This window comes from Meleagris gallopavo, chromosome 5 (genome assembly GCF_000146605.3).
Source record: "Meleagris gallopavo isolate NT-WF06-2002-E0010 breed Aviagen turkey brand Nicholas breeding stock chromosome 5, Turkey_5.1, whole genome shotgun sequence".
NCBI lineage: Eukaryota > Metazoa > Chordata > Aves > Galliformes > Phasianidae > Meleagris > Meleagris gallopavo.
In genome coordinates this window covers 23,011,514-23,026,033 of record NC_015015.2, presented here as the reverse complement: position 1 = coordinate 23,026,033, position 14,520 = coordinate 23,011,514, and the positions used below count along the sequence as shown (strand labels likewise).

Below are 14,520 nucleotides of genomic sequence, written 5' to 3'. Positions count from 1 at the left end.
TTGGAAGAAACCCAGCAGGTAAAGAAAAAAAAAAAAAAGCCTTTGCTAGTGGCAAAGATATATCTATCCTAAGCAAATAGCAGTGAATCTGCAGGTAGAACTCCTATCTATTGAAGACATTAAAGACATCAGTTAAAGGTCTCTATCAACACAACAGTGACAGAGATAGACAAAATAGATTACATCAATCCTGAAATGACTCCCCAAGGCAACCCATGTCATAACCCACTATGGCATAGGCAGTCTCTTACCTGAGCTGGTGAGCACACTCAGGGGACTGCTGGAGGAGGTGAGTGCAGCGGTGCCACTTGGTGTATTCTGAGCTGCACTGGCTGCAGCTGCTAATGCAGCTAGGTTCTGTAACTGCATCGCATTCAGTCCTGCAACACATTGAAGAATGTACAGTTTCTCCTACAATAGCCACCATCACCCAAGCCTAAGATCCATCAGCCTCAGCACCTCATAATAGGGTAGGCAGTAATGGGAAGGAGCTTAAGAACATCAGACTTCAGTACTACTGATCTATTCAACCTCGTGATTCTTTGTTAGAACTAAAAAGGAACATATTTCACACATAATGATGATTCTCTTTAAAAGACCATGATCTCAGATGCAGATTCCAGAGCACGGGCATTTTCAAGCAGTGTGACATCCAGTCACAAAAGCATAGAGATTTTAATTGCTATGGAAAGTTAAGCCAGGGTTTGATGGAGTTGATCTGCAAGCCAGAGAACTTGTCTAGACATCAGGCTAATTACCTCTTCTCATCTTATATCCCTCTGCTCTCTTTACATGGGAACAGTAACAACTGCAGAATTCTTCTAAGAAGATCTATATAACACAGTGGCCAATGTCATACCTTTAACCTGTCATCAGCTGAACATCAGCTTGTTTTGTCTGGCCTCCTTGGCAGCCAAGAAGCAACAGTCAACTGTGAAACAAGGTTAACTGGCAACTCCTAACCACGAGATCAACCACTATGTGCACAGATTAATCAGCTGGTCAAACAAAAGTGGTAAAGAAAATAGAAAACATTAAGCACGTTGTGGGTAATAAGCCAGGAATACTCAAGTGAGAGGAAGAGGTGTTGATGAACTTTTATCAGTCATTTACATATCTGACTCACCTTCACTTTGAGTTATAATTTATGAATTAAACCATTCAGTCAGTATTGACACTAATTTGCCCTCACTCCTTGTCACTGTATTATCATTCATACTGATTCTGTTCTAAAGATTCCTGTATTTCAACCATCCTTCAGTTAGCTAGTTCAATTCTTCCATTTCTTCCTCTTCCCCTTCACATCTCCACATTTGTTTATCTTAACAGATTTCTCCTCTTTTCACATGATTTTGTCGATGTGGTTCCTTGTCTTTCAGATACTTCGTAAGTACTTGGTGACAAAACACATGCATCAAAATCTCGGCTTTACAAATAAGGATGCAAACAGACAACATAAGGATGTGAATGGCAATGCAGAATAAACTGTTCATCTTCTTAGTGGCTTATACTACCTTTAGCTTTTTATTTTTTAAACCTCAAATTGTTTTAACTTTCTGACTGGGTCCGTATCTTTAATTCTATCTAGTGCTCAAAACAAGAGGATCCTGACTTTGTTTATATTCTCTACAATGCAATTCTAACAAAAATATTAAGTTAAAACCTAAGTTTTGTTGTCATTGTTACCGTGCTACAGAGGGTTAAAATTGCAAGTGCTACAGCTAGTGAAGAACAGAGCAGCTTGCTTCCTTTCTGAAGCAGTTTGGCATGTACACGCTGCACCTGTTTCTCTTGCCATTACATTGTTTTTCCTTCTGCTTTCCAATAGGGTCAAGATTAAATTTTGTCTATGAAGCCCAATGCAGACTGGAATCTAATTACCTGCTAATTTTTCTATCAATGTCAAGAAATGCAATTGAGATATTAATGGAGCTTTGAAAATAAAATAAAATTCTCCCTGTGTAGAACAACAGCCTTGGAAAATTCAAAACACCATGCAACACGCTACTTATATGCCTAGGTTCTCAATTTTTAAGGTGTTTTTTTATATGGTGAAGACAGAATTACCCTGAAAACTCCACATGCAGTTTCATTTAGCTAGGCCCCCCTCAGCAGCCCTATGGTAACAACAAACATGAACTGCTTTTAGTTTTTCTCCTTTACTACTATGTGCCTTCATACATAAGCAAGAAGGAAAAACTGGCATCATGCTCATAACAAAATCTGTATACATCACCATCACAAAGCTGATGGGTGTAGCAACACAAGTCAGATGTACAAAGAGACATTTCTTTCTTAATAGCTCATGGTCAATGTCCGCACAGGCAGGGCATGGACTATTGCTAACCACCAGACAACTCAAAGAAACAATTTTAAAAGCTTTAAATGTTCAGTACCAAAACCAAAGCTACGTTGTTGTGGGTTTTTTGTTTTTTTTTTTTATTTTGTTTTTAACTAGCAAAAGCATTTAGAGAATGGGGTAAATGGAGTTACTAACAGGGGTCTTATTATTCCCAACCTGATGAGGGTGAAAAGGGAAAATTAATTTGCTGCCCAATAGCAGAAACTTTAAGAATATCTCCATAGCTCTAGAAGAAAAAGTTAAAGCTACTTCAAGTATGCTCGCTTATAAAACATACATCTGTACTTTGTGAAAATTTTGATCAGTAGTCTACAGCTAGGAATCTGGTTCATATCTATTAAGTTGATATTTCTCCATCATGAAAATATTGTAATCAACTAACTCAAACGCAGAAAATAAACAGAATGAAGGACTGCTTTAAAAGTACTATCAATGCTGCATTTGCAACTCTGAAGTAATTAAAACCAAAGAATTTAAAACAGGAGACCTAAAAAATTCATTGTAACTGAAACACACGCAGTAGTGCTTATTTCAAAATATGCATCTGTTTTGATGAAAATGAATACATACTTTTTTTTTTTTGTATCCATAAGAGATTATAATTTCAAATGCCAGAGGTAAGAGAGGTAAACAGCATACCACAACTTACCTTCAGGACAATGATTGACTAAGATTAAGAGGCAACTTCCACACTTATAGGAAGAGGATTCCTATTATTCCACACGATCAGTAAACTCATTACTACTTACTACAATCCAATATGTCTACAGCCTTCTGGCTACTTTGTCTACCCCCCTCCCCTCTTTTCTTTGATACCAAATTTATCTTCTGGTGAAAAAACTCACCTCCCATTGGGTGGAGGCTGCTCAACGTGTTCAGGTTCCCAGATGAGGCTGCTGCTGTTTGCTGAAGGAGCTGCAAATAAAGCTAGACATTACACCAAAAACAAAACAAGAGTGAGAGTGAGGGCTGGCTCCGCTTCTGGGAGAAACTGCATCACACCACAGCCAGAGTGCCGTCACAAAGGGAATTCCCACTGCTCACACACCGCATCACAGCAAAGCACACCAAAAATTCCTCTTATAAAGCACAGCCAGAACACCACCATGGTGAAAATCAGTGTTGCCCATGCACTACATCACAGCCAAAGCAATAGCACAACGCTTTTCACACTCAGCACAGTCAATATACTAGCCAAGGTGAAGTTTCTGTCTAATGCACAAAGACAAATCAGTACTGAGACTCAGTTATAAGAGAAAGCTCCTTTTCAAAGTACCTCAGGCAGGACTGCCATCTGCAAGGATATACTACTTCAAGTCAGACTTTACAAGTGACATCACCCACACAGGACAAATGGCATGCCAAAACTCAAAGAGCCAATGTGAGAGGGCATCTCCTTCACATTCCTTAAGCACAGCACTCGTTAAAGAAATTTCAAGTCCTAGCTAGGAAGCTACTTAGGAAGATTTCCTATTCCTTTCTCCATTACCTATGTATTGCTTAAAAAAATTCCAATCTACCAACTTAAGCAGTAGTAAGAGAATGCCCCCACTGCAATAGTACACCATACCAAGAATGAAATGAAGTTTTCCTTTTCTGCTTCCTAGATTTTAACATTGCATGAAAACAGTTCTCATAACTACTCTAACAACCTAGAGCACATCAGTTTATGAAAACAAACAGCACACTGCACTCTGTTGTATCACTGTTGCAAGAGAGCAGATTCTCTCTATTTATTGGTGGGTTTGTTTTTTTTATTGTGCACTGTGAGCTGCTTGATGCTTTCACCTGATCAGCTTTTCTATTTGCACAGCACCAAGCACTATTCTATGTTTCACCGAAGACGATGAGAGAAATAAATACTGGATGAGGAACAATGGAAGAATACAAGAATTATATTATCATTATGTCACAAAAGACATGAAAGGGTATTTAGATGGATAAAGAGCCCATAACATATGAGGAAAACCTTCCCTACATAAAGTTATTTTACACATAATAGGAAAAAGTTTCAGTGCTTACTACTTCAGAAACTGGGGCTGAAATACGCACTTAAACACCTCCTGACTAGCTTTTAGTAAATGACAATTTCCTTGTAATTCAGATTCCTCATCCACCAAATGGAAGATAACAGCCCTACTCCTGTCTATAAGGAGCCTTCAGAAACCATCAAACACCAAAAGACAATCGGACACCAAGCTATGAAGAGATGAAAAGAAACCAGGTCAGAAACTCACTGCTAAGTATTGCGGTCCAAGCGTGTTGAGACCAGCCAGGTTTCCCCATACAGAGGCAGCACTGATCTGTTGCATTTGTTGCTGGAGTTGCTGAGCAATTCGTTTCTGCTCTTTGTCCTTCTGCGTGTCTGCAAATTTTACCACAATGGGAGAAGAGCAACCCTGCAAATAGCAATTGAAACAATTACATACTTACCATCACAAAACTACTGCATTAAGACCAGCCATTGGAAACATTTCTGATACCCTCCCCAAACACACGTAATCAAACAATGCATTTAATTAAAGGTTCAAAATCTCATTTGTTTTTTATTCTACTTTGTATTTCCGTATTTTCTCTGCAGATGAGGTTTCTATCTTGAATCCTAATAGTACAAGCAGAGCAAACACAACAGCTCAGGAGTAGTATTTATATACTTATCTTCTCTCCACTCTCTAGTTCCCCAAACTCCACAGTGACTGCCTGACAAATTGCATCATCTCTTGACATCCACTAACTTCTCTTACCTCCATGGTTTGCGCTTGGTGCATTGCTTTGATTGCAGTTTGCGCCATGGCTCTTGTTGTAAAAGTCACAAATGCACAACCTGGAGAAAGAACACAAAAAGGAACCAAGTCATCACTATATACACATTTCTAGAACAAATAAAGAAATGAAAATGCCTATTGGAAAAATCACAGGAATAACTGAAATGCCACCCTGAGGTGCAAAAAGCAGCACCCAGCAGAGAACAGCCAGAAAGGTTCCTGCTTACCTCGGCTCAGCCCATCTGGGCCCCGTAATATCCTGCATTCTTCAATCTGCCCAAAGGGGGAGAACATCACTCGGATATCATTCTCATTGCACTTCTTCGATATCATTCCAATAAACAACTTTCTATCTTCTACTGCTAAGAAATCAAAGGATAAGAGTATTACCAGCAAGTATGTACTTACTAGATCTTATTTTGTCAAACTTTCTCCATCAACTGTAGAATTACTTCTCCTCTAATTTGGGGAATTCCAGCTGCTCGTCAAAACCAGATTCCTAACAATGGAATCTTTTTGTTTAAGAAGATTCATATTAGACATCTCAGTGAATCATATGGATCCTTGTTTTACTACGTTTTACTGAGCTGCAAGAAGTGAAAATAAATAAATATTGCATTCAGCTCTTCCCTGTACCTCCTACATTCATTTCCTGGTGAGGAAGAGTTGTGTGTATTTTACTGGACCATTTTCACCGTTTCTCATCTCTTCATTCTAGACAGCCAACACTGTATCTAAACAAGCATGTTAGTTGCAGAAGGCTTCTTTCTAGACTATTAGATTACCCTCTACCTCTCTATTCTATCATGTGAATTAAGTTCTGCCTATTTCCTTATGTTCCTGCCAACAGCGGAAGCAAAAGCTTTTTAGTTGTTTCATATTGATCCATTCAGATCTTTACCAAAAGCATGAAAATGACACCTCAAATCTGAGCTATTACCATATATTACCTCCAAATGCCAATGCTACCATGCATACCAGATATATTAAAATTGAAGGAAAGCTTTCAGTGTGGACTACTTTAAGATAAATGGTGCAGAGACATTTTTCTTCATCTGCCAGTTTGTGGCTACTAACGTCAGAACTTTATACCTCTCACTACGGATTTGAAGATGTTAGTCACCTGTTAAATACTTTTAAGTGAATGAGGAAATTATACTCAGAATGCCATTTGGACATATAAAACAGTTTGCAAATAAAACATTCAACGCTATAATATGACAAATGCTGCAGCACAATTTGAAGCTTCAAGACAAAAAAAAAAAAAAGTACTTCTATTTAGTGTCATAGTAAGAGGCAATTTATTTGCTGAGCCTTCCTTGGAGTTGGAGAGAAAAATCCCAAACCATTCCAGCTGGCAGGGCTTCAACTGACCATTATATCTTTAAAGTTGCACCCAATTCACTGTCAAATTCTTGGAGCATAAAGCTGTTTTCAAATCCTTACTGTAGTCAATTTTAGCTCAAGAGAACCAGAATTCCTTTTATTAATGGCAAGTTAAAATATTTTTTTAACCAATGCCTTCATATTTATAATTTCATCTACATCTTTTACTAAAATTCATATCATAGCCTCAGATCTGCCATCCTAGAACACCCCTAAGTCCTTTCTGCCTCTCCCTTTCCATTATTTTCCCAGGAAACACACACTGTGTGTGTGTACATGTGTATGTATGCGCATATGTGTGTGCATAAATAAACTCATATATACACACATGGATAAATGATCATTTTACCCAATGTTAGATGTAAATGTCTGAAATGGTCAATGTGCAGAAGTACATTCACAGTATTTTCTCTGCTGGAGATGAAGTGTTGATTCCCACTCTAGCTACAATAGGCCTTCAAATTAGTTAAGACCTGAAAAGCATTTATAGATTTCAGCCACCTTAGTTCAACCAAGAACTCACTGGATGGTTCCCTACCAACACCATGGTTTTTCCAGCAAACAGCAACAGTGGTAGATACTTAGTCATGAAATTCTAGAGATCTCACTTACACAGCCTAGTGTATTGAAAACATTTGTTTAAAAAATAATTAAACCCAAACCCCACTGCAAGATGACTTTGTCAGAAGCAGTTGAACACAAGGAAAATCTTGAAGTTTCCCGTTGGAATTAATGATGCCACAAAATTCAGATTTTAGTAAATCTTACCATTATTCTTTTCACTATCAGCTGGTTTCATCTGGATAGGATGGTGCATCTGAAATGCAAACAGATTATTTAATCATAAATGCATTCACTTTACGCTAAATGAAATACATTCCCACAACAATGGTGAATGTGTCAGTTTGTAGCCTATGCTGCCACTACAGAAGGGCATAAATAACAATATATAAGCATCTGAAAGAAAAATCTTTTCCTAATTATATACCATCATTCCTCCCAAGACAGCATTATTACAGGAGACACGTCCACCCACTTCACTACCATATCTATTATTGTTCCAATTTTATGATCTTTCTCATTCTAACAGTTCCCTTAAAACAGGACTTCAGAGCAAGATAATGTACGTTTTTATATCAGTGGCATAAGAGATCAGAAAGACAAGACAGAGCTGTGAAGGCAGCATGTCTCTTCTCTTACCCCTGGGAGAATCTTCATGTTGTGAAGAGCATTCTGTGCTTCTAGTGCAGCTTTACGGGTATAAAATGTAACAAAACAGCACCCTGCAATTGAAACAAAATGCTAACCAAGGAAGAACTCCATGAATCTTGACATGCTGTAGAGAAATTACATGTCCCACTTCTACTCATCCAATGACAAGCAAAAGAAGTTAAATAATGAAATAGGTAGGTATCACTGATAGTAACTGTTGAGAAAAACATTCCTAAGTGTAATTAAAACATTCTTAACTGACTCAATACTACCAGCACACCACTAAAACAATCACTTGGACACATCTAGCAAACAACTCCTGGCTGCTTCCATTTCTAAACTCAATTATTTGGTTGTATCCAGAACTTCCATCTAGTTTCAGTGGCAATACAATATTGCATGATTCTGAATTGCAAATCCAGGTATACAGCAACTGCTTGCATCAAATTTTGTATATTATTTGAAATAGTAACACTTCTAGCAACATTTTGGCCATACCATAGCATTATAGCAATGCTTTGGAGCAACAAAATATTTGTTTATTAACTGCTCTGCTCAGCACTCATAATCTATGCTCTTCATACATCCCCAAACAAACATGTAAGACTGGAACAGTGTAAAAGCAGCAGAGAGCTCAACTCTAATATGAGAAGTACAGTTCTCACCTTTGCTTTGAGGAGGGTTCTGGCTCCTGTCTCGCAAGACATTGATTTCATAGACAGCACCATACTGTTCAAAAAGTTCTCTTAAATCTTTCTCACACCAGCTCCGTGGGACCTGACCCACAAACATCTTGATAGCATCTAGATCAGGTTGATCTGGGTGATCCAGTGTACCATTCATTTTCTTTGAGCTACAAAAATTCAATAAGGAATGTCTGTTACTTAGCTTGCCACAAATTCTAGATGTTATTGCAGTTAGAAGCAGTATGCCTACAGCAAGTTTAAAAACATTTCTTACATCAATATGCATGCATTTACATATATATGCCATATACACAGATATGTACATTGCTTGCCAGTGAATACAAATAATAATAATATATATATACACAATTACACTTTCAGAAAAATTATTATTACTCGCAAGCAACATATTTGGAAACCAAGTACTCTCTTTACATAGTTGTTTAAAACTTCACCTACTGTTTGCTCTTATAATGTAGTCAACATCTACTTTTCACGTGCTTTTCACGTCTGTAGAGATGACTGGAAAAATATTGGTTCAATTCTGTTACATTTTACAGAAGACACCATATAAGAAAAAAAAACTAAACTCAGCTGACCCACAAGCTACTGTAGTTATTAATAACTAAGGAAAATAAGAGGACATTTTCTGTATGCTTAAGCATGACTATCTGTAACTGTTTGTCAAAGTGAATAAGTATATTAAAACAGAAAAAATACAACTGAACTGATGAGAAGTCTCATTAAAGATTTTCAACACAGCAGCTTTGTGAAACTAGGCAGCTTTGAACAACACTTGGACAAAAAAAAAAAAACAAAAAACAACAGGCTGACAGTGCAGATGAACAGGTTGGGCCTGGATAATCTTAGTTTCAGAGTAAATCAAGCTGACTAACAGCAGGCTGCTAAAACAGAGAAAGAGACATTTATTAGATTATAACATAGAAGTTTTGAGTATGACATTCCCTGCATGTGGCAAGGGGGTTGGAGATTCATGATCATGAAGTCCCTTCCAACCCTGGCCATTCTGTGATTCTCTGAGATTCCACAAAAGGCTCCAAGGCACTACATGTATGAATATGGCACTACTAGCTATATGAATATTATTTATGGCATGCTAATAAACTGCACTGTAACCTGTTCAGCTAGTTGCAAGCCATACAATGCTTTCAGTATTGATTCCTCATTGCCTGCTGAGCACAGTGTGAGGTCTTGTTTTTGGTAGTCAGTCTGGTATACCACAGGATCTACCTCTGTGGAAGACTGCCTGTAACAGCAGCTGTTCTATTGCAGCTATAGTGATTAGCAGGCTAAAATCGCTGACCAATTCCAGCACAATCTAGAAAGGACGTAGGGAGGACAACAGTAGCCATGCAGTGATTCCCTGCTGGCCCCCAAACCCTTTGTTGAAGGATACAAATGTCCATCTTCCAGGGTACTCAGCTTCCTTCACTTCTGCCTTTTTCCCCTTTTAAAGATTATTTTTCAGTGGCTTATTAACAGTACATTAAACAGTGTTCCATTGCTCATCTGCAGATTCCTCCCTCAATAGACTTTTCAAAAAAAATTCAAAAGCAGGCAATGTTTAGTTATTCTTTCTTCTCGATATGCTGCTGTACAGAGCCTGATAAAGAACTGCTGCCATAGTATCAACAGTATCAACAGACTTCTTACCAGAAGGGATGGAAATAATCACAAATTCCTTTACTACCCAACCTTTCCACTCTTCAAATATCCAAGGTAAAGAATACTGTATACAAAGATGTAGATTCCACGCTTTTTGAATCCAATTGAGAACTGGAAATCACTTAACCTCCTTAAGTAATAATTTTCAGCCCCGCATTCTTTCCCATGAACAGTTTCAAGAGCACAGTCCACCTCCTGTTAACCGAGCAACTTTCATGAGACTTGAACAGTATTCCAAGGAATCTTTCATTCCCAATTAAAGGGTACTCTGGAGTCATCAACAGACAGAAATGGAAATATTCACCCAACAACACATTTTAATAACATTCTATAATATCAGCACTTTTTGCATACTGTAATCAGTACAACCAAATAGCTTTACTCCTCCTCATCCCTTATCCTAAAAAACAAGTTGTTGTGTTTTTTTTTGTTTTTTAATCCCTCCCCCCTCATCCAGTACCCAGTATTGACTCTTAATGCCCAGTATGGTTTCTCCGCAAACTTCAGACCTCCAGATCCTCCTATCCCTCTTTTCCCACCATCACAAAGGGAACATATTAGACAGCAGTGGCTCCAGAGACAGCAATTCCAACTATCACTTCGGTTACAAGCTTAGACGTGAACACACAATACTTACACAGGGCTAGCATTCAAGGAGCAATGGTCCACCATCATCTCTGGAAGAAAATCCAACTTGAACGCAGCCATCACCTCAGTCTGTCACAAACTACTAACACTAACTCAGTGTATTGCCTAAACCCTCAACAACACCACTTCCAAAAGACCTGCAGGTCTTAACACTCGGCACACAAAAAACACTCGAACCACAGAAACAGAAGCTCAGGGAGACCAGCAATAGACACCACAGAAACAGGCTGGACTGGGAAAGGGACATGGAATCCCAGATTAAAAAGGGGATGTGACCATGTGAAGGGAGGCTCAGCTCAATACACAATGAAAATGCTGATGCACTGGGCTTGTTTTGTGCAATTTTCCCTGGCGAAGCAGTACTGAGCGCACTGTCAGATAAACAGAGTGTCAGATCCATGAAGATAGCAATGGGTAACAGAGCAGAAAGAATACAAACTCCAGTTTTTCCACCCCCAACTAACTCCTTGCATCCCAAAATGGCTGTCCAAGACCTTGAGACACAGACAGTTCCCCACGTCACCAGTATTAAGGCAGACAATTTGTTATGTGTAGTTCCTTCAGCATAAACCTTTTCAGTGTCTGATTAACAATCTCACTCTTTCCACCTTGTGCCATTTTTGACACACTCCTAACTTACATGGAGACAAATCTGAATTTATCAAAGAAATTAGAACAAAGGAAATTTGGTTGCTCAAAAAAATCCATAACAATCACAGAACATCAATGGCTACGTAATCCTCTTTAGAGAAGCAAAACGTATACTGTTTTGGAAAGAGCACTTTGCACATCATGCCTCTTTAATTCCAGAGACATACAGAGCCTATAGAAGATAAAGAAAGTGAAAAATATGCACCTGGTGGTTATACCATTTTTGTTTCTGTACTGATCCTGCTAGTAATTTGTTGAAAACTGTTGTATAATCTTTGAAAACACTGATGCTAACACCACAGCTTCTTCATCAATAAAACAGGAATAACGTGTTCATCGACTAACTGTGAGGTGTATTTGTACACGTAACACGGACCTCCTGTTAAGCCTCCAGTATTTCAACTAATGGGGAGATAATCTTGATAATACTGAGTGCACTGTGAGATACACGAGAAATATTTGATTGCAGAGCGTGCTACAGAGCCAGCTGGGTGTGTCTGAGCACCAGACGATTAGCTCAAGTCCAGTATGAATCCAGATAAGCCTTATGTATACGTCCAATATAACCACATAATAAACTCTTAGAGCATCACAGAACGCATACTGAGGCAGTTGTGATCATTTTTCTCATCTGTTAAGGACTGCAACATCTACCTGTAGTTATTTAAGAATGGCCAGTGTACACGGCTTTCTTTATGCCCGCAAAATTAGAGTATGCCTATCATTATTATTATTATTATTATTATTATTTTACATTAATAACTATTTCTAATCTCTGGAAAAAGACCATTTTTCATCTTCTGCCTGCAGAGAGATTTATTTAAAATCTCTATTAAAAAGAGCTGGACCTTTTAATACAGAGGTATAAGCACATTACTGCAAAATAAAAGAAGGTGTGAATTTATCACACATATTAGATGTTCAGCAGCAACTATTTCACACGTGCTCTTGCTACATGGTAAATGCACCACTCCTACGAACATGTAAGCAGGCACTATGGAACATGGGTCAATTTATTAGCTTTCAGTAAACAGCTGGCATCTTCCTTCAGACACATCTCACAGGCCTCCTTCTTGAAAAACACCATGCTGAATAAAATGCATTACTTTCAAATGCTGAATTCAACCTGGAGTCCAATTTGTGGGATTGTTTGAAAAAAAGTCCATAAAGAGAAACATTTCAGATTTACATTGTAAGAACAGTAGAAGATGTAGTGGGGTTCTCTCCACTGTTTGTGTAATTTTGCAGCTCACCATTACAAATTCTAGCCCTACCAAGGAACAGAACACCTCCTGTCATCTTTTGCTTTTTTAAGCAGCCGGTAAAATACTCCAGCAGCCGTGTTCATCACAGGTTCAATAATAGATGATGCTGGTAAGAGATATTCTAGAAAACGGGTTTCAAAAATGTTACTGAGATTGATTAGTTTACTGAAGAAAATCACTAAATCATTACGATTTGCTTCTACCCTCACCATTTTCCTCATCTCTCTGCTCCTCAAAATTGAGACCTTTTTTGCTTCCTCCATTAAGATTAAAACACAGAAAAAGTTACAGGCAGAGAAGCTCCCAAACCCTTCACTGTCACACTGTTACAGTCCATGTCAAGTTCAATCTACTGGCTTTGAGAATTAAAACATTGGTTTTGTGCAATTATCCCGCTATACGTTAATCTCCTATGCTTGTCATACTTACTCTCATTTCTCCTGTGATATGCTCACTTCGGTTAATAAACAACAGTGCCAAGAATATTTCATATGCTGTTACGCACAATTTGCAGAAAAGGAAAAATCAATACTAGAATGGTGGGTAAATACCTGAAGATGCATTAGCCAAATATCCATGCTTCAAAATAGCACAATTCTGCAGTAACTGGTGATTTCAGAGAAAAAAACAGCAGTATAGAGAACAGATTTGTTCAAACATTATTGAGTTGAAGGCATGAATTTGATGAGATTAGAAATCCTTTGGACTTTGCTTGTGAAAGTATCAGAAAGAGTACAAAAAATCTTATTTCACTACTGCATAGAAACTGGAAGAATTAAGTGAAGCTGTTTCTTTGGAATTATAAAAACATGAAAGTTACCCCAGCCACTGCTCACAAAGAAAGAAAATGTACAGAGCTAAATGCACATATTTTTTGCTCAGATGTCAAATTCCTGCTGGCTTCCAGGCCCATTCTTTTACTGTTTCTATTCAAAGGATAATAGGAACAATGTCTGAAATTCCAAGCTCTATGGACTGTAGCTGCACATTTAAATGTGGTGCTAACCTGACAGTATGAACACAAAAGTCCTGTGCATTCTACATCTCACTTTTTTGCATTTCTGAAACCCTAGACTATACTGCAAAATATACCATCGTATAGACTCCTCAGAGCACAGGGCATAAATGCCAAACATTTTGCTTTTGTTTTTATGCTTGCAGAATTACATCGCATCTTCGGGCAAAAAAACTTAAAACAAAAAAACAAAGCTCCATGTACTAATTTCTTTCGCTAAAAAAGCCTCATTCACTTCAATGAGCAATTAACTCTGAAAGCTAAAGATAACACCATCTTTTATTTTACACAATCTGAACCTCAAACAACATATACAGCTCTGAAGCTGAGGGACGACTGGGATGGTGAGAGCAAACTATGGGAAAGGATGCAGGCTATAGGGAAATCAGACACTGTGAAACTTTGAAGGAGACAGGTCCTAGAATAAACTTCCCCTTGTATTATCTGTGCATATCTAGATCCCTACAGTGCTGCTGAATTGCAGTTTTGTTTTTCAAGAGATAAACCCTAGGTTATATGCATCAAAATACAGTAACTGCTTGTCAATATTTTCTTGTTTCACTGTTGATCATGTAAGCAGTGATCAAATATTTTCTGCTTATGTGAAAATGAAATGTCTCCCCATACCTCAATAGGTATTGCCAAAACTGCAGTTTCTGCTTCTGCCAATCTTCACAACAGTTATTCACTGCAAGTACTGAAATTTTATATGTTGAGAATGTTGAATTTACCATTAAAATACATGAAGCTTTGGGTTGCCTACAACGTAAATTAACTGAAAGTCATTTTCTAATATTTTCATAGAAATTCCTATATGAAGAAAAGAATAGGAAGGGAAGACAAC

General features: G+C 38.0%; 1 protein-coding gene across 3 annotated transcripts; it reads right to left on the bottom strand.

Annotated features, from left to right (window-relative positions):
- Positions 1-64: 64 nt before the first annotated feature.
- CELF1 (CUGBP Elav-like family member 1) lies at positions 65-10,820 on the bottom strand. Of its 3 annotated transcripts, XM_010711379.3 has the most exons (9): positions 10,735-10,820; positions 8,391-8,578; positions 7,714-7,796; positions 7,282-7,330; positions 5,355-5,489; positions 5,107-5,186; positions 4,600-4,761; positions 3,208-3,289; positions 65-380 (listed from the first exon to the last, which is right to left on the bottom strand). In XM_010711379.3, exons 1-9 carry the CDS (start codon positions 10,803-10,805, stop codon positions 229-231), a joined length of 1,002 nt encoding a protein of 333 aa, XP_010709681.2. In that variant the 5' UTR covers positions 10,806-10,820; the 3' UTR covers positions 65-228. The 3 variants fall into 3 exon arrangements, with proteins under 3 accessions (XP_010709681.2, XP_031409399.1, XP_031409400.1); XM_031553539.1 differs by lacking the exon at positions 10,735-10,820 and having other exon boundaries at positions 5,355-5,486; positions 8,391-8,607; XM_031553540.1 differs by lacking the exon at positions 10,735-10,820 and having other exon boundaries at positions 3,208-3,277; positions 8,391-8,606.
- Between the last annotated feature and the right edge of the window lie 3,700 nt (positions 10,821-14,520).